The sequence below is a fragment of the Silene latifolia genome, chromosome X, assembly GCF_048544455.1.
Source record: "Silene latifolia isolate original U9 population chromosome X, ASM4854445v1, whole genome shotgun sequence".
NCBI lineage: Eukaryota > Viridiplantae > Streptophyta > Magnoliopsida > Caryophyllales > Caryophyllaceae > Silene > Silene latifolia.
The window spans coordinates 18,192,952-18,213,984 of NC_133537.1; the positions used below are offsets into that span (position 1 = coordinate 18,192,952).

Below are 21,033 nucleotides of genomic sequence, written 5' to 3' on the forward strand. Positions count from 1 at the left end.
AGCAATTTTTCATAAGAGGTTCTACTTCCGTCTCTCTTTCTTCGACTTTGTCTTTTGATTGGGTTGGTTGATCGAACCTCTACCTTCTAGGTATGTTTTTTTAGGAAGAAAGATCGTTTTTTTTCTGAGATTCTGTTCTTTCTTGAACTGCCCACGTCGAATGACTGGCACAACTTAAATATCATTATTAAATCTCATGCCAAGAATACGGAAGGGATGATACATTACATATATAGTCAACTGGTCCACACATATCGGTAATGATTGGCTGGCTAGAGTTTGACATTACTGTCGTGCGACGGTGGTGATCAGTTGATCCCTTGAGGTCACACCTAAAGGACGATTCCCTTAATTGAAAAGTTTAATTAGTTGTATACCGATACAGATTAATTAATTCCTTAAAATTGAACAATTCGATTTGTGAGAGAGAATATTGATATCTTATTGTAATGGGATTAAATAAGATTATTTTAGTAATAAAATGCTTTGTTGCTAAAATTATCTATTGTTTGAGAAACAATAAAGATTAGAATGAATGGTTAATTATAATTACAAGAAGTTGTGAATTATAACTATATGACCCATTTTATTTATGTGATCAAGTATCACTAGTAAATTTGTTGTATGTAATTTAATTAATTCATGAAATGATATTTATGTGATAAATATGCATTAAAATTAATTAATAACATGTAGCATACTACATGTGACATATTGTGTGACAAATGACAAATTGACAAAATAAAATGGTAGTCCATTTTATGTATATGGACCAAAAATGGAGGGTGTGTTAGTGGGTTTTGGTTGTTTTATTTTATTTGATAAAATAAACATAATGATGCCTACCTACAACTAGTCTTACACATCTTACACACCTACTATTTTTGAGAAGAGTAAAAAAAAAAAAAAAGAAATGATGCCTATTTAGGCTCTTCCAACCGTGACACTTCCTCTTAATTGAGTAGTGTTGGTTCTTTTCTTTTTCTTACACTACCATTCAATTAACATGCAAAATGTTCATGAATATTCTCTCTTCTCTCTCCTTAATCTTCATCAAAAAGATGAGTATTTGATTCAAATTGTTCATATGAATTACTAAGATTACTAGAAGTAGTATATGAGTATTAGTAATAGATTTTAAGGTAAACTACATTACAAACATCTAGTACATGTTTATTTGTGGGTTTAAGGGATTGTCTTGGGTGCAACTAATTGGAGGGCTTCTAATTTGAAGTCAAGAATGTTCATCCATTAATGGAAAGCTCAAGAACTAACAAGAAGGAGATCTTGTTAGTGCCCAATATGACCGAAATTATTATGGTGATAAAATGATTTCTTCTCTTACCCTTTTAGTTTGCATGCATAAGATCCATCTTTAATTTTATGACAAATTAATTTTATGACATATATGAGTATGTTAGTATATATAGATCTACTTTTCCTTCAAATCGGTATCGAGAGCCATGGTTGTTTGCATGCAAATCGGTTAAAAGTTTTTCCGAGTTATAAAGATTAACATATAAAACTTGTAAAATTTGTGTTATTATGATATATCACGAAATAAATTCATGCATGTTAATATTTCTGGTCCTAAAATGTTTTAGGATATTTTGGTTAATTTTACGGATTTTTATTGTTCATATTATTCAATAATGACATTTAAATATGATTTTATGAGTGAAAATGTCATTTTCGGTCTAAAATTAGCTATACTTCGAATTTTCTAGTGATTTTTGGATATGTTGTCACATATATTATTTTGAGATAACCTGTAAATTTTCATAATTTTTGGACTTGTTATGCTCGAAAAATGGATTTTTCATTATTAAATTCGGATTTAGGTGAAAAATAGGTTAATATGAGCTAAATTTCGAATCTGGTCATAGAAATTTAATATGTTGTCATATGCAATTTTACAAGATGTGTGTAAAATAATTGGCTATAAAGAAGTCTTTTTGCATGATTTATGGATTTTTGAAGAAAAATAGCATAAATAGTGACATTATTAGTGAAAAATTAATAAAACATAATCTATGACTAAGGAAAAACGTCCAATATTGCATTTTATTATCTTTTTCAGATCTAAAATTGAAAAGTTAATGAATATAATTTTTCCATGTTTTTATGATTATTTTAGTTAAAACCGATAAACCGCAACATTGTTTTTCCGGAAAAATTTCGAAATTTTTAACCTAATTTTTTGAACATTATGAGTGTCATGGTATTTTTCCAGAATGTTCATGAGTTTAAATTTCAAATTTTGAATTTATTTGAAATTTTGTGATTTATTTTGAAGTTTATAGCTTATTTTTGTAATTTTTTTTTTAGTCCATTAATGAACAATTTTATAAAAATGCGTTAATTATGGTCAAATTATTAGTGAAGACTAAATTTTGAGTCCTAAGAGGTTAGGGTAATTAACTTATGCATAAATATGAATTTATGTAATTTTTGTGATTGTAAAATGTTGAAATCACGCAAATCCGTAGAAACCGAGTAATATACGATATTGGCTAATTAAAGGCGATTTAGCATAAAATGGAGCATGTTCATACATATTATAATGCTGCATTTTTCTTTATGATTGTCATAATTTTTAATTTATGTAATTTTGAATTATGTAATTTTACTTAGTATGGCCTTAGATTTTAATTGGTATTTCCCGAAATGTATGGGAATATCGATTCGGTTGTAATTTTATTGTGATCTCGTATCACCGTTTTGTAATTTAATAGATTTATTTTATTTTAGTTACAAATGTATAATAGGAAATTATGTAATTTATTATGTAATTTTATTCATTCCGGAGTTCCCAAAGACGGATTTCTTCAAGAATGGCGATACATAAAGACGGTGTTACCTCGAGATGCATGCCACAACCGAAGTTCAAGGGACCAATGGAGTTGGTTTCCGAATATGTAATAGTTAAATGGTTTTTCTATTTTAGGAAAGGCCATACTAGGATTTATTTATTTTTATGCTTGCATTTTATTTTATGTCACATGCATCGCTAAATCGCCATAACTAAAACATGCATCCTTATTTTATCGAGTTTATCGACCGTGTCAATTAAAATTATCGTAGTTCACCGCTTTAGTTCACTTAAAACGTGATAGATAATAAATTGACATGACCTCTCGCTAAAATAAACAATTGAGACTTAGCCTTACCAAATAGTAGAAACCATGAAAACCTATTTCGTGAGGGAGTGCACTCGGCCACACCGGGGTACAAACCTTGTTACGTAGGGGAAGTGGGTGATAAATGTCTATCCACCGAATTCATGTTGATGAGGGTTTTATCGGCCACACCGTGCCCAAGTTAATGTGGGTTTGGATCATGGACACATTTATTCGAAATTTGGATTGAACTCAACATAAGTTTTTCGATAAGGGTTTCATCAGCCACACCGTCCCCTTGTTGAATGTGTTTTGGGCTAAAGATAAATGTTAATGTAATATTATCGACCAAGAGTTCTAAAAGTAGAATCGATTAAAGCGTTAATCCACCGAGTTATATTGATAAGGGTTTCATCGGCCACACCGTGCCAAAGTTAATATGAATTTGGGTCTTGGAATCATTTATCATAGTTGGGTAGAGGTCACTATGTAAATGCTTTACTTGTTATTTACAAGTATTAATAAAACGATAAATGTTATGTTTTCCACTATTCCGTTATCATATTGTTCTATTTCTTTACCACAATTCATATACGATATCATTTCGATTTTTGATTCAAATCTCCATTAAAACATCGTAACTAAAGACAAAATTTGAATTTTCTTCTAAAACCTCAAATGAACCATTGTTAAGGATCTCTTGTAAAGAGTATAGATTAAAAGTTATTCATTATCAAACAGGTTTTTGATTCTTGACTAACACATCTACTTACAATGAATTGTTTCTAATTTTGGTAACTAGATTTGTTGGAAATCAAAATTGACCAAAATAACGCAACCACTTCAATGAAAGTTTTAAGACTAAAACGAACAAATGAAGAGTAATCTTCATGAATTCAATTTTGCTTTTCAAAGCAAAGACTCATTGAAATAAGTGGGAGCATTCTCTTAAACCGTTAAGATGAGGACGAGGATCAAGAAGTAAAGATAATAATGGAATTGATACAAGGTAATGTTAAAGGTAAAGTTGTTGAGAATGACGATACTAAACCTATCAATTCCGACCGATAAAGTTTCCATAGTCTTAAATGTTGGACACTAGAAAGGAAACTACCCCAAATTATTGAAGAATCAACAAATTAGTTGTGGGACATCTAATAGGATCTTCTTCTTTAAATGTTTATATGATTGGCATAAATTTTGCTAGTACCACTTCGTCAATATTAGAAACCGGTGGTGGTTTACATCGTTGTACTTGATACATAGAATGATTAGAATATGACGACTAGCATCAATGATGTCGAGAGATAGAGTCATTGTGTACTCAATCTAGTTTTCGGGTTTGGAGTTGTACTTAATTGTGACTATTAAGTACATAAACTCTAAATAAGAATACATACTTGTTAAGATACAAAAGAGGTTTCACTTTTGTGACCCTTTACACCACGATTTGATATATGGCTAGCCCATTATCAAGGTGATAATATTCTAAACCAAACTAGAACGATATAACATGAAAATGATGCAAGACTCAAATTGGTAACCCAAGATTAAACCTTAAATTTTGGAATGATGAACGCAAAGAGTTATCAAGTACTCTTGAAACCATTAGATTGTTAATGGTATATGCGTATCTTGTATTCAAAGCAAGATGTCTCGTGCTTTTTAGTTGAAAAGGATATCGAGGTTGTAAATCATTGATCCAAAATAGGTTGATCATTTTCTTTTACCAACGATTTAAGTTGACGCTAATGTGTTCACTTAATAAGGTAAATAGAAAAATCTTTGAAGAAGTTTAAAGAGTTCAAGGAATCACGATTTAGTCGTGATGGGATTATCAAAGTGAAGACTTTGATATAAGCCATAGGAAATGTGATATAGTATCACAAGTTAATCTCTCTTAGCACGCATTATGGAATAATGTGTGATTAGATAAGAAATCAAACGCTATTCGATATGGTTTGAACTTCAATCAAGTTACTTTGAGTTACTTGATCCTTTTGGGGATTTTATCATTTTGTCTAAATTATTTTTCCACTAAATCAAATCATATGAGATATGAAATGGTAAGGGTACCATGTTTGTAAGTTTTCACAAGAAACAGATGCTCATTTTTCCCTTTCAATTATCACGACAACGACGGGTTTGCGGCTCGTGAAGCTGTCTTTCTAAAATACAAGTTTATTTCTAGAAGACAAAGTGGGAGAAATTATTCAAGAGCCACAAAGAATGCCACAAAGATTTTATGTCGCAAGAAACTGGTCTTTCTTGGCTACATGAGACGTTTTGTGTAAGACATTGTTTCTTCAAAACCTAGGAGGTTAAATTCGTCACTTGTTAAAAATGATGAATTCATGCTACTTTTAAGAAAGTAAAGAGCTTATAACTTACAAAAGAAATTGTTTGATTCAAGTTGATTACTTCTAGAAAGTAATGAACATATGACTTACATAAGAGTGTTTAAGTCACAACTCAATACAAGGCTTAGAGCCATGAGAATCCGAAATAAAAGGCTTGATTAGTGACAAAGGGTGTTGCACTAATATTTCAAAGCAAGATTGGTTGCAAAGGGTTTTGCACTAATTGAAATGCTTAAGTCTATTTGGATCTTCTTAGGGATTGTGTTTCATTATGAGGTTATGAAATACATGGCGAGTGAATCTAAAACCCACTTCTTCAATAGAAGGAATGTATTCAATACATGTCATGAGTTTATTAGATTCTTGCAATCCTGAGATAATGTGAAACTTAAGAGAGGGTCTTAAGTAGGACATCAATGAGTAAGAATCAATATTTTGTTCATGTGATAAAACGTTTCTCGATAAGTCGAGAAGTTGTGTTTATACATGAAGTTTAGTGGGAGTTACGGAAATTTTAATTAGTCCGATATGTGGATGACATATTGATCATTAAGAATGATTTAAGACTTTTGGAGTAAATATAATACATCTTTAATATCTAGATTTATGTAGATAAATCCATGTGATATTAGCGTCATATAAGAAGTCTTGTGTTGATAAGATTCATGACTAAGTTCAATTAAGTTGAACATATTTGATTGATTTCATTTGTTTCCGCTGCCAAATCAATTAAATAGAAAATGATGTATAACACTTCATATACTTTGAGTATGATGAATTGTTTTCAAAATCGAATTTTAGTAATCTTTGCCGAGTAAGCCATAAAGATTACCCTTAAGTGCTTGCAGAAGCATTAAGGAAGTAAAGCAAAGTGTTTATGATGCAATTTTGTGTATGGGTGTTACACAAATGACAATTGACAATTGAGATTGCGCATGGTTTCCGACAAAACCATAATCAAAACACATCAGGATGGTTAAGATACCATTGTGGCAATGTTAATTAAGAAGTAGATTTTCTAGAATCGTTCTAGGCAATAAAGAACAATATGAAATGTTTACAATGGAAATTGAGTACACTTGCAATCATGAGATGTGCAAGAGGATGAATCTCGCATTTCGTGAAAACAAAGTGGGAGCTATTCTTAGGCTAGAGGACCTATGTCTTGATTGAATCTCGACACGTACTCAGAAAGTTTTGTGATGCAAATGTATACATTACAAAGGAAAACAAGTATGTAGTAAGGTTGAGTAAGGTACAAGAAGTTGATAAAACCTACTGACCAAAGCCTTCTCATAGGCTAAACATGATAAGTCATGTCATTTCAATTAAATTGTAATGAACAACTACATACAAGATCAAATTAGATTATAGAATACGAAGTAGTAATCAATAGGGCTGTAAATGAATTGAGCCTGCTCGACAAGCCCTCGGGATCGGCTCGGTCAAAGCTCGGCTCGAGCTCGGTCAAACTGAGCTCGAGCTCGGGCTCGAACTAAGCTGAGCCCAAACCGAGCTGAGCTCGAGCACACTAAGTCTCAGCTCGAGAGCTCGTTTGAGCTCGTTATTTTTAAAATTACTTAATTTTTTCAATATATTTACTTAAATTGTATCAACTTTAAAGTAAATAAATTAAAATATTAGTTTATAAGATAAAATTACATAATAATTGTTCTTACTCCCTCCATTCAACTCCACACTACCATTATCTATTTTGCACACTATTCATAGTTAAACATTCAATTTCAATTTTCTCTCAATACATAAATGAAAATATATTCATGTGAGATCTTGTTTTATTCGTCGTTACGAGTACATTAAAAATATCTAACTTTTATATTTTTTGAAAATACGTAGCTAACGATATTTAGCGCGTAAAAAATGCGTTGACAAACGTGAAAAAAGAAAGTGGTAGTGTGGAGTTGAATGGAGGGAGTATAAGCTAACAAAAAGATAATATTCTCGTTTGAATTTGAATTTTTAAATCAAAAATTACGTTATAATTAAAATAATGCTCGAAAAAATAGTATGCAAACAAAGTTCGGGCTCGGGTTCGGACTCGTAAAATATTATATGAGCCGATCCCGAGCCTTGATTTCAAGAGCTCGGTTCGGGCTCGAACTCGGATTTTATAATATGAGCCGAGCTCGATCATAGGTAAGCTCGAGCTCGGCTCGGCTCGGTTACACCCCTAGTAATCAAGCATTGACTATTCATATGTGATAATCGCATTTGTCGTTTGAGTTTTACTCTAAAACTCTTCTTCTTCTTTTATACTTTGTTACATCCAAACGGGTTGTAGAGACAACATTGAACCCCGTTAAAGTGAACACGGATTAGCATTGTATTCGCCCATAGTCACTTGTATGAGGTGACGTCTCGAAGTGACTAGAGTGTGATGCGATTGATGGCAAGTTCAAGTGTCATAGAGTCATGTGAGATGACTAGTCGATCACATAGGCGGATCATTAGGAACACTTTGTCGGGCGGTGACCGCTTATAGAGTTCTGGAAATTTATAAAGCCTGGTCGTGGCGAGAGCTACTATAGTATTCTAATGAGTCGATTCTTTTGACTAAAGACTATTCGCCTAAGATGGCACAGTTTCAGATTAACTTTGATTTGTGTTACTACGACCTTCGTAAATGTGGTCAAATGAGCATATTTTGGGTTATGATGGTTGTGGCTAGTCGAAGGGAATAAGTGCGATAGGAATTGTCCACCCCCTTGTCAGGGTTAAAACAATATCTCAGGGCCACTCGAGGAGTAATGAACTGGAAATGCGTGGCCACGCTCGGAATGTATCCATGGTGGATAAATTCCGGTCAATCAGTTATTCTCCAGATCGAGGAAACCACTCTCGATATGATCACTTGCAAGTACGACCCGAAAGACACCTTGCATTGAGTGGGAGATAGTAATAGGACAAGAGAATTGGTGAAGCACACTTGTCGAGGACAAGTGGGAGATTGTTGGGAAATGTGTCCTCAACAATAGTGCGATCACATGATTTAAATATCATTATTAAATCTCATGCCAAGAATACGGAAGGGATGATACATTACATATATAGTCAACTGGTCCACACATATCGGTAATGATTGGCTGGCTAGAGTTTGACATTACTGTCGTGTGACGGTGGTGATCAGTTGATCCCTTGAGGTCACACCTAAAGGACGATTCCCTTAATTGAAAAGGTTAATTAGTTGTATACCGATACAGATTAATTAATTCCTTAAAATTGAACAATTCGATTTGTGAGAGAGAGAATATTGATATCTTATTGTAATGGGATTAAATAAGATTATTTTAGTAATAAAATGCTTTGTTGCTAAAATTATCTATTGTTTGAGAAACAATAAAGATTAGAATGAATGGTTAATTATAATTACAAGAAGTTGTGAATTATAACTATATGACCCATTTTATTTATGTGATCAAGTATCACTAGTAAATTTGTTGTATGTAATTTAATTAATTCATGAAATGATATTTATGTGATAAATATGCATTAAAATTAATTAATAACATGTAGCATACTACATGTGACATATTGTGTGACAAATGACAAATTGACAAAATAAAATGGTAGTCCATTTTATGTATATGGACCGAAAATGGAGGGTGTGTTAGTGGGTTTTGGTTGTTTTATTTTATTTGATAAAATAAACATAATGATGCCTACCTACAACTAGTCTTACACATCTTACACACCTATTATTTTTGAGAAGAGTAAAAAAAAAAAAGAAATGATGCCTATTTAGGCTCTTCCAACCGTGACACTCCCTCTTAATTGAGTAGTGTTGGTTCTTTTCTTTTTCTTACACTACCATTCAATTAACATGCAAAATGTTCATGAATATTCTCTCTTCTCTCTCCTTAATCTTCATAAAAAAGATGAGTATTTGATTCAAATTGTTCATATGAATTACTAAGATTACTAGAAGTAGTATATGAGTATTAGTAATAGATTTTAAGGTAAACTACATTACAAACATCTAGTACATGTTTATTTGTGGGTTTAAGGGATTGTCTTGGGTGCAACTAATTGGAGGGCTTCTAATTTGAAGTCAAGAATGTTCATCCATTAATGGAAAGCTCAAGAACTAACAAGAAGGAGATCTTGTTAGTGCCCAATATGACCGAAATTATTATGGTGAGAAAATGATTTCTTCTCTTACCCTTTTAGTTTGCATGCATAAGATCCATCTTTAATTTTATGACAAATTAATTTTATGACATATATGAGTATGTTAGTATATATAGATCTACTTTTCCTTCATTCTTAAGCTCTCGTTTTGACATGAAAGACCTAGGTGAAGCCAATGTTATTCTTGGTATAAAAATTTCTAGGACCAAATGGGGTTTGAGTTTGGATCAGTCACATTATGTTGAGAAAATACTTAAAATATTTGACTGTTTTGATTGTGCACCAGTCAAAACCCCATATGATCCTAGTATACACCTGAAAAAGAATGAGGGTGTCAGCGTGAACCAAGAAGAATATGCTAAGATAATTGGTAGTGTCATGTTTTTAATGAATTATACAAGACCTGACATTGCATATACGGTAAGTTGTCTTAGCAGGTATACACATAGTCCAAATCAGTCACACTGGAATGCTTTATATAGACTTCTAAAATACCTTAGGGGAACAATGGATTGGGGTTTGCACTATTCCAATTCACCATGTGTTTTAGAAGGATATTGTGATGCTAATTGGGTGTCTGATAATGATGAGATTCATTCTACTAGTGGATATGTGTTTACTTTGGCTAGTGGTGCTATCTCTTGGAAATCTTCTAAACAGAGTTGTATTACAAAATCAACAATGGAATCTGAGTTTATTGCTTTAGAATTGGCAGGTCAGGAAGCCGAGTGGCTAAGGAACCTGTTAGCAGACATTCCATTGTGGGGGAGACCGACTCCATCAGTTTCAATGCATTGCGATTCTCAAGCGACCATTGGTGTGGGGGCAATCAAGCTTACAACGGAAAGAGGAGGCATATACGCTTGAGACATGCTATAGTGAGGAATATGATCAGAAATAATGTGATATCACTGGATTATGTAAAATCGGAGAGGAATATTGCGGATCCTCTCACGAAAGGCCTCTGCAGAAAATTAGTACTGGAGTCAGCACAAGGAATGAGTTTAAAGCCTATTGGGAGTGAATCGTGATGGGGCTCCCCCACTTGGGTTTACCAAGTTCAATGGGTCAAACGAAGTCATGAGGATCTCATGTTGTAATACTACCACCATTTCTATTTTAATAAAAGTGATGTAGTATTCTTTTATATTGTGTTATTTCTGTCAAGTGAGGAAGGTTGAGCTAAGCTCTTAATAAGTCCATAGTCCTACCCCCTATGAGGTCTTTAGGCTTTTAAGACCTCTAGAGCGTTCACGAGAACCCAGGCATGTGAGGGGCACCTTTTATGACATTTCGCGAGGACGAACACAGATTTGAATGCAGGTTTGTGCGCAGTTATCCGTTACAAACCACCGTGGAGAGTCCAATGCCGAGAGCAACTCGATACGGCCGTCAGAAAGGTGTAATTGTATGCACAGGGTGACAATTCAATTCCTCAGGAACATTGTCATCTTAAGACTTACGTTCCGTTGCCCTAATCAGCTATTTCTCTTCTTCTTCTTTTGAATCATGTGGGGGATTGTTGGAAATATTGCTTAGTTTTGCTTCAAAAGAATCCCACATTGATAAAATATGTTGGAGTATTATAGTTTATAAGTGATCTTTTGTATTGGACTACTAGATATGTAGTGGTAAAGGGCCCGTAAAGCCACACGCGCGCGCACGCCACGCCGGGCCGGGCTCTGGTAGAGCACCTGCGGTGCGTGCCGTAGGCCGTTTTTGGAAGTACTCAGTCTTTTAGAGAACTGTTGCGTTTAGGCTCGGAAGTCGTGTAACCTGGGGGTTGGTTGCCAAGAGGCCGTGTGTATCGAGCGGGGCAAATTCAACTTTAAGGCAGTAATTCTTATCACGCCACGACTTCTATCGGTTCTGTAAGTTTTACCGTTCATTGTTTTCGTAATAGTGATATCGCCTACAGTAAATTCCTGATAAGTGATCACCATTAAAAATTGCCTCGAAAATTCATCAGTCAACTTCTATGTTAATGAGTCATCATCATCATACCATAAAAAAACTGAAACGATGATTAAAATAAAATTAGTAAAGTCTAAATGATGACCTTGTACGAGGTTCAAACTTCAAAGTAGAGACGTTGACGGTTTCACATTGTATTTAGCCATTGTGTTCCATGCCTTGCTATTAGACTGCCTATTCATTTTTGTTGTTCTTTCATCTATACCTTTGTATTTTCTCTTGAAATTTCAGAAAATAAATAAATTGAAAGGGTGATCAATTCATTTCTGCAACTATGGATAGATTATACCAAACTGCAGAACTAGGAGATATAGACGGATTCCGGCAACTGCTAGCTGACCACCCTCTTATCTTACACCATATTCCAACACGTCCCGAAAATCCCTTGCATCTTTGTTGTGCTGCAGGTCACCTGGACTTCACAAAGGCGATACTCGAGTTAAAGCCAGTGTTTGCAGGAGAGTTGAATTCAGATGGATATACTCCACTGCACTTAGCATCTGCAAATGGGCATGTACAGATACTCAAGGAAATGATTCAAGTTGACTCAAAAATTTGTCGAATTAGAGGAAGAGATGGGAAAACAGCTCTGCATTTTGCAGCGATGCGAGGAAAGACTGAGGTCATCTCTGAAATGCTGGCAAGTTGTGAAGGATGTTTGGAGGATGTGACTGTACAGAAAGAGACAGCTTTGCATATCGCTGTTAAGTATTGTCAGTTTGCCAGCTTGATCGTTATGCTGGATTGGATTAGAAAAACAAACAAGGATGAGATTTTGAATATGAAGGATGAACATGGGAATAGTGTCTTGCATCTTGCTGTTTGGAAGAAACACAGACAGGCATGTATTAATTACTTTTGAATATGAAGGATGAACATGGGAATAGTATTTTTGATTTAGTACTATTCTCGGTTCAATCGTCAATAGTAACAAAAACATGACTGCAGGTTTTGGAATGGCTTGTAGGAAACAGCCCAGGTAATCTGGAGGTAAATGCCATCAACAATAGCGGATTGACTGCGTTAGATCTGCTGTTAATTTTTCCAAGTGAAGCCGGTGACCGAGAAATTCAGGACATGCTCCACAGCTCAGGAGCATTAAAAGCTCGAGATGTTACTGTCCATGTTACAGCGGATGCCTCACCTTCAAGGCCTTCTCTTCATCCTTCCTATAACAATCAGTCAAGTAACCTCATCGAATTCTTCAGATATCATAAAGGAAGAGACTCTCCAAGTGATGTCCGGGGTATCCTTTTAGTCATAGCCATCTTAGTGGCTACAGCAACATATCAAGTCGGGATTAATCCTCCAGGTGGAACATGGCAGGATGATCGAGGACATGTAGCCGGTACTTCCATTATCGGGACTCACAATTCCGTGGTATATGCTATCCTCATCTCATTCAATTCTATCGGATTCTTCGTCTCACTTTACGTGATTGGCACGTTAACAAGCAAGTTTCCATTACAGCCAGAGCTTATGATATGCATAACAGCATTGTACTTGACGTACAACATGGCAGTAACTACTACTTGTCCAAAAAACAGCAGAGTCTTCACAATTATATTAACATCCGTCTTGCCAACCGCAGTGCCTGTTATTGGGAACTTGCTACGAAAACACAAGGTTGGTACTGAACGTTGTGTCAGAGTTTGTACTTTCTTGAATACACCTGGAGTGCTCTAAACAGGAAGAAGCTAGCAAGAGGATATGCTGAACTGTTTCATAATAAATGTGGCTGTATATGGTGTTAGTTGTTTATTTATGCCTTTTCCTTTCCCCAAGCGTCTGTGGCTTAGTCTACGGTTACAGACGTTATATCATCAGAGCAGTGTCATTGTTGAGTGGTTTGATTCTCGTTTTGATGCTTGCTCTTTTGAAATTCCTTCTGTGATCACTGGCATACTACATTCGGACTACTGCGTTAGAATATTCTATAACTTGCATGTCATGCCTATCCTGGTACTCTGGTAGTGGTGAAATGCCTAAGTGGCTCACGTCTACTCCCTTGATCAGTAGACATCAGAACCGATAAACTTGACAGAATTCTACTGATCTGATTGACCAGAATAACATAGACTGTCACTGCCAATTGTACTGGAACTCAAAACAGAATAATTACAGACGAATGCTAAATCGTTTTGATCAACTATCGAAAAGCTGCCTCAATATGGTATAATAACATCTCATCCCATATCATTTTCCTGATCTTCTCGACTCCAATGTCGGCGTCCATGTCAACCACACATGGATATGGAGTCGGTTGGCTTGTAAGGGAATAATACATACTTCGCATATAGGGGTGTTGCAATGCCTCTGCCTCCGTTATCCTTTTACTTGGATCAAACTGCAACATTTTGTTTAGCAAGTCCAACCCCTCTCGATCGGCATACGTACGGGAATAACGACTCGAAGGTGATCCCTGGTGTATAAGGCCATGATTTGAGTAGATTTAGTGCCTCCCAACTAGTTAAGAACCCCAGATTTGAGTTATTTTGTGTTCCCAAAATACGGATGATTTTGATCAGCTGATCCACCTGGTTTTTTCCCGGGAAGAGGGGATTTCCGCCAAGCAGTTCAGCGAATATGCAACCTACGGACCAGACATCTATGGAGGGTCCGTAGGTGTGACATTGGAGGAGGAGTTCCGGTGCCCTGTACCATCTTGTCACGACGTCCGTTGCTGGCTGAGATTGGGGTGAACCTTTGGTGGCTGTTGCTAGTCCAAAATCACATATCTACGGGTCATAATTAGCGTTCACTAGGAGATTCCCCGGCTTCAAATCCCGGTGAATGATTGATGAGCTCCTATTTTTACATTTGGTTGGCATTATTTGGAGCTCATTTGGTAACATTTGGTAACGGTTTTTGACACTTTTAACGTTATTTGACCAATTCCGAGTGCTTTATCATTTAGCATGGTTTTCTAGTGAAGAATGAGGTGCCAAGAGACCAAGAGAAGCATCAAAGGAAGGGTGAAGAACAAGCATGGAAGAAATATCATGAGAAAGCCTTCCAAGGATCAAGCAAGCAACGATTGAAAAGCGCACTCCAGGCTAGTTCTCGCACAGTGCGAGTTTCCAGACTCCAAAACTCGCACGGTGTGAGTTTTCTGAGTTTGTTCCGTTTTGTGTTACGGGCTTTTCCTATGTTAATCCCATGGTTATTAGGTTTTGTTAGACTATATATGGGATGTTTTCCTCTAGGTTAAGACATCTTATGCTCATTTTAATTAATCTAGTTGGAATTTTGGGAATTATTCACCTTTTTTATTGGGTTTATATCTATTATGGAAAACTAATCTCCTCATCTTAATCCGGCTCAAAGTTGTAATCTTTGGTTGTAAGACTACTTAATCTTTCCTTAATTTTCATTATCATTGTTAATCCTTTGTGTTTATTGTTTGATATTTGGAAACCTTGTTTACATTGAGTAATTAAGTGTGATTTCCTTGTTGCTTAATTAATCAAGTTCCTTAATTTATTGTTGTTGGGATTATTTAGTATGATTTCCTTGTAATCTCATCTTTGCAACACCTTGTTATTTTGCTAATGAATGTGATTTCTTCTTGGCTTAATTAGCAAGTAAAGGATTAACTTGTAATTAGGCATTAATCGTGATTTCATTGTGTCTAATTACCCTTATTGAATCTCTAGTGCTCTTATCTTCTTATTAATTTGACCAATGTATGTGATTTCTACTTGCTAGGATTGATAAGTTGGGTTATTTGATTAAGTGTGATTTTCTTGTCATTTGGCCATCATTAAGGAGATTTAGAAGATTAATCTTCACAATAGGGTGATAATATATAATTAAAGGATTTATTTTGTGGCTTTACTAACTAAAGTGTCTCACTTTATTGAGTCGGATTAAGTTTTCCTTAAATTTGATAAATTTCCATCTTAAAATTTGATTGCATGATTACTTGTTGCTCACTCTTATTTGAATTTCATTTTGTTGTCTTTAAAAACCAAACCAAAAAACCCCTCTCTTTACATATTTGTTGTTAATTTGTCACAATTGTTCTAGTTGCTCTTTTAAATTCACCATTGCAAAAACCCCCTTCTCTTGGGTTCGATCCATTTGCTTGCTACTTTACTAGTTTAGAATTAGTATTAATTAGTACGTATTGTGGTATATAAATTGTTAATTTGGCCGTCTTAAATAGCGACGTTTTAGGCGTGTCAAATTTTGGCGCCGTTGCCGGGGAAGGTAACGGTTTTGCTAGTGTTTTTGTTTGTGTATTTAGAATAGTTGTGTTAGCAATTTTTCATTTCACAATTGTTATTTTCTTGTTCATTACTTGTGTGAACCTTTTTGATTGTGTGCTCTTGTATCGAATTGTTTATGGCCAATACTAGGAACTCAAGTGAGCCACTTTTTCCATTCAACCCGGAAATTCAAAGATCACTTGCTTGGATAGGAGGAGGTATTAGAAGAGAGAATCCAGTTATTCAAGAGATTAACCCCGTGACTCAACAAGACAAAGAGGAAGATAACATCATTTCTTTTGAAACCAAGCCACAACCCATAAGAATCATCATGGGTGATGCCGAGAATCCACCACACAATGATGCACAAAGGGAGGATCCACCAAGGCCAGGACCATCAAAGAACTCACCACACCGGACCTTACACAAGTCCCCTTGTGTATCTCCTTTCCGGCCTTAGCGGAAAATGCCATCTTTGAACTCAAGTCCGGGCTCATCCACCAATTGCCCCAATTCCATGGACTTAGTACGGATGACCCTAATAAGCATCTAAACAAATTCCATGTAGTTTGCTCAAGCATGAAGCCTAATGGGGTTACCGATGAGCAACTTCAACTAAGAGCCTTCCCTTTTTCACTCAAGGACGCGGCAAACGATTGGCTTCACTATCTCTCTACCGGGAGCATCACTACTTGGACTCAAATGAAGAGGGCCTTCCTAGAGAAGTATTTTCCCGCTAGTCTCTCCTCTCAATTGAAGAAAGAAATAAGTAATGTTGAACAAATGGATGGAGAGAACTTGTATGAGTATTGGGAGAGGTTCAAACAACTTCTTGCTAGTTGTCCATACCATGGGTATACCGACCACGACCTACTCTTGAACTTTTGTGGTGGTCTCCTTGAGGATGACGCTAGGATGATTAAAGCCGCTACACAAGGAGGGATTGAATACATGTCGGTCCAAGAGGCAAATGAGTTGATTGAAAGATTGGTAGGAAGTTCTAGGAATTTCGGAAGGAGAATTAGGAAGGCAAGTGTGGCATCTTCTTCAAGGCAAAGCTCCAACCATATAGACGAAAAAGTTGATTTTCTTACCAATTTGGTTAAAGAACTTACAAAAGGGAATGGGACTACATCTCATGTGAAATTTTGTGGTCTTTGTAATGATCCAACTCATCCCACCGATGGGTGTCCATCTTTGCAAACGGAGGAGGCAATTGAAGCGGTGAAAGCTCTTGGGTTTAGGAAGTTTGACCCTTATTCCAACACTTACAATGAAGGGTGGAAATCCCATCCAAATATGGGTTAGAGTGGAAATCAAAATCAAAAGGGATCCCCAAACTCCTCATTTCAAAAGTCAAATCAAAATCAAAATCAATCACAAAATTCCTTGGAAGAGATGATGAAGACACTTGCTATGAATCAAGTGGCAATGCAAAAAGAAAGCCAAGCCTTGCTAAACAATACCAAGGAAATCCAAACCGCAGTGCTTCAATAAAATCGGCTCACCAACTCTAGGATTGGTAACCTTGAGACCCAAGTTGGTCAAATTCTCAACACACTCACTTCACAACCCACTCAAGGAGGGAGCCTCCCTTCTCACACAATTCCTCCACCCACCAAAGAACAAGCAAAAGCGGTCTCTTTGAGGAATGGTAGAGATTGGTAGAGGCACCCAAGGCTCCTAAGAAATCAAGGCCACTTCCTATTGTTCATGAAGTGGAGGATGTAGTTGATGATGAAATTGAAGTGGTAGTGGAACATGGGGAAGCATCTTCACCCGAACAAGTGAGGATCAATGAACCACTTCCGGAATACGAGCCACAAGCTCCATTTCCAAGTGCTTTGAATGACACAAGGATAATTGACAAGAAGACTTCAAGCCTTTACGATATCTTTCGTAAAGTAGAGGTAAACATTCCACTTCTTGATCTTCTTAGTAGTGTGCCCAAGCATGCAAAGTTTTTGAAAGAGTTGTGCACTACTAAGAGGACCAACAAGGCAAAAAGCATGAAAAATGTAAGGTTTAGTGAACATGTGTCGGCAATGTTTCAAAAACATTTGCCACAAAAATGTGGTGATCCGGGCATGTTCACCATCCCTTGCAAAATTGGTGACTTGGATTGTCAAAATCTATGCTTGATTTAGGTGCATCTATTAATGTCTTGCCCGCTTACCTTTACGAGTCTCTCAAATTGGGGCCTTTAAAACCGACTCGTACGGTCATTTCTTTGGCCGATAGGTCCAACATCTACCCTAAGGGAATTTTTGAAGATGTCTTGGTGAAGGTGGGGGATATGATTTTCCCCGCCGAGTTTTATGTAATTGAGATGGAACCCGAGAAAGGCTCAACTCCCATTTTGTTGGGAAGGCCTTTCATAAGAACTTCCAACACCAAGATTGATGTATCTAGTGGGTGCCTTACAATGGAGTTTGAAGGGCAAACGATTGAGTATAGCATATATGAGGCAATGAAATACCCAACCGAGACCTCTTCTTAGTGTTTTCTTGAAGTTTTTGAACCAATTGTTCAAACCATGTATGAATTGTGTAAAATTGACACTTTGGATGTTGCTTTAACTAATGGAATGGTTAGAGAGTATATGGGGTATGTTTTGTCTTATAATTTGCAGGAAACTATCCAGGAATTAGAGGAAAATCCGCCAATGGAAGAGTGGAAAGAGAAGGAAGCAATCCGGCGGGCAGAGGGGAATTCGCACCGTGCGAAAAAACAGAGCCCAGAACTCGCACGGTGCGAGTTGTCCCATGTCCATGATTTTTGCTTCCTTTCTTCCAATTTGTTAGAAGAGCTACCAAAGGAGAAACCCGTTCCTTCTATTGTCAAGGCTCCTATTGTTGAAATGAAGCCCCTACCAAGCCACTTGAAGTATGCTTTTCTAGGAGATGAAGAAACTTTACCGGTAATTATTTCAAGCAAGCTTTCAAGGGAGCAAGAAGAGGCTCTTATCCGAGTTCTTAAGCAACACAAGGAAGCAATTGGGTGGACAATGGCCGACATCAAAGGCATTAGTCCCACTTTATGCATGCACCGAATTCTTTTGGAGGATGAAGCCAAACCCGTTCGCCAACCACAAAGGCGTTTGAACCCTCCCATGATGGATGTTGTGAAGAAGGAGGTACTCAAGCTCCTTCATGTAGGTATGATCTATCCCATCTCGATAGTCAATGGGTTAGTCCAACCCAAGTTGTCCCAAAGAAGTCCGGGCTAACGGTAGTCGAAAATCATGAAGGTGTTTTGATTCCCACTCGAGTTCAAAACGGGTGGCGAGTATGTATCGACTACCGTAGGCTCAATGCCGTGACCCGAAAAGATCACTTCCCGCTTCCCTTCATGGATCAAATGTTGCAGAGGTTAGCGGGAAAAGCTTTTTATTGCTTTTTGGATGGATACTTGGGTTACTTTCAAATTCTAATTGCACCCGAGGACCAAACAAAAACCACTTTCACATGTCCTTTTGGAACGTTTGCCTATATAAAGATGCCTTTCGGTCTTTGTAATGCACCGGGAATATTTCAAAGGTGCATGATGAGCATCTTTTCGGATCATGTGGAGGACTCTATTGAAGTATTTATGGATGATTTTACCGTTCATAGTAAATCTTTTGAGGATTGTTTGAGTCATCTCTCTTGGGTTTCACAAAGATGTACTGATACCAACCTCGTTCTCAACCATGAGAAATGTCATTTCATGGTTGATGAAGGAATAGTGTTGGGACATGTGGTCTCCTCTAAGGGAATTGAGGTTGATAAGGCCAAGGTCGATACCATTCGCACCTTGCCTTATCCTACTAATGTGCGTGAAGTGAGATCTTTCTTAGGTCACGCCGGTTCTACCGGCGCTTTATCAAGGATTTCTCCAAGATTGTCGCTCCCTTATGCAAGCTACTTCAAAAAGATTGTGAATTCATTATGAGTGAAGAATGCAAGGAAGCTTTTGATATGCTCAAGGAGAAGCTTATTTCGGCACCTATAATTCAACCTCCCAATTGGAGTGAACCATTTGAGATAATGTCGGACGCGAGTAATTATGCCCTTGGCGCGGTACATGGCCAAAGGGTAGGAAGAGCACCTCATGTTATTCAATATGCGTCGACAATGATGAATGAGGCTCAAAGAAACTATACCACTACCGAGAAAGAATTTCTTGCGGTAGTGTTTGCCTTGGAGAAATTTCGACCGTATATTCTTGGAGTCAAGGTCATCATCTTCACGGATCATGCCGCCTTAAGGCATTTGGTGAACAAAAAGGAATCCAAACCCTGTTTAATGCGATGGGTATTGCTTTTGAGTGAGTTTGATGTTGAGCTCAAAGACAAGAAGGGCACAACCAACACGGTGGCGGATCACCTAAGTAGAATTGTACAAGAAAAACCTCAAGAAGTCTTGAAATCACAAATACAAGCCACCTTTACGGATGACACACTTCTAGCCTTGTCTTCCATTGAGCCATGGTATGCTCATATAGTCAACTTCTTGGTTTTACAAGAATTTCCAAAGGGACTTTCTCGTTCTCAACGGGATAAGATCAAGAGTGATGCTAAGTACTATGTGTGGGATGACCCATACCTTTGGAAATTTTATGCCGACCAAGTCATTAGGAGGTGTATGTAACACCCCCATACTCCAAGTGCCTTACCAGGACCACTTAAGGCATGAAAGTGCTACCATCTTGGTTTCCCGAGGCAATGATAATCATAAGACAATAACAAAACATACTTAAAAGTAAATAATGTTTAAAGTGATTACATACCAACTCCAAAACTGATAAAAAGAAATACAAGATTCTCAGACGGTCTACTGCTAAAACTATCAAAGCTATAAAACATCGTCTGACACAGCGGAAGACTTCTAACTGCCACGTGATGACTCATCCCAGTTATCCCATTCGTGTCATATCATACCTGCTCAATAACTTCTCACCACCCCCGAATGGATCACCACAGTTTTTAAAACACTTAAACGGGGTCAGTACTAATCACATAATTTATATAACCAACAACATAGTAAACAAGCATCTCAAACGGTCACACACACAATCACACCCACTCCAATCAATCTCCGTCACCGACTGTCCACTGGCCCAGCCCTGCCAGTGGGGGACCGCAGCCGTACCCACCAAATCCCCGCTCATCATACCGAGCGATAACCCTGTCCCATTAATGTGCACATCTCCTCCCGTGGCGGGTTCCACGGAGGGTGA

General features: G+C 36.9%; 3 protein-coding genes across 3 annotated transcripts; all 3 read left to right on the top strand.

Moving 5' to 3' along the window:
- Window positions 1-9,781: 9,781 nt before the first annotated feature.
- On the top strand, window positions 9,782-10,495 carry LOC141616964 (secreted RxLR effector protein 161-like). Its single transcript, XM_074434132.1, has one exon. The coding sequence runs from the start codon at window positions 9,782-9,784 to the stop codon at window positions 10,493-10,495; it is 714 nt and encodes a 237-aa protein (XP_074290233.1).
- A 1,381-nt stretch (window positions 10,496-11,876) lies between these two features.
- Window positions 11,877-13,288, top strand: LOC141616965 (uncharacterized). The gene is made up of 2 exons (XM_074434134.1): window positions 11,877-12,443; window positions 12,551-13,288. Exons 1-2 carry the CDS (start codon window positions 11,877-11,879, stop codon window positions 13,286-13,288), a joined length of 1,305 nt encoding a protein of 434 aa, XP_074290235.1.
- Window positions 13,289-16,764: 3,476 nt separating this feature from the next.
- Window positions 16,765-18,313, top strand: LOC141616966 (uncharacterized). The gene is made up of 3 exons (XM_074434135.1): window positions 16,765-17,116; window positions 17,533-17,898; window positions 17,961-18,313. Exons 1-3 carry the CDS (start codon window positions 16,765-16,767, stop codon window positions 18,311-18,313), a joined length of 1,071 nt encoding a protein of 356 aa, XP_074290236.1.
- Window positions 18,314-21,033: the final 2,720 nt, after the last annotated feature.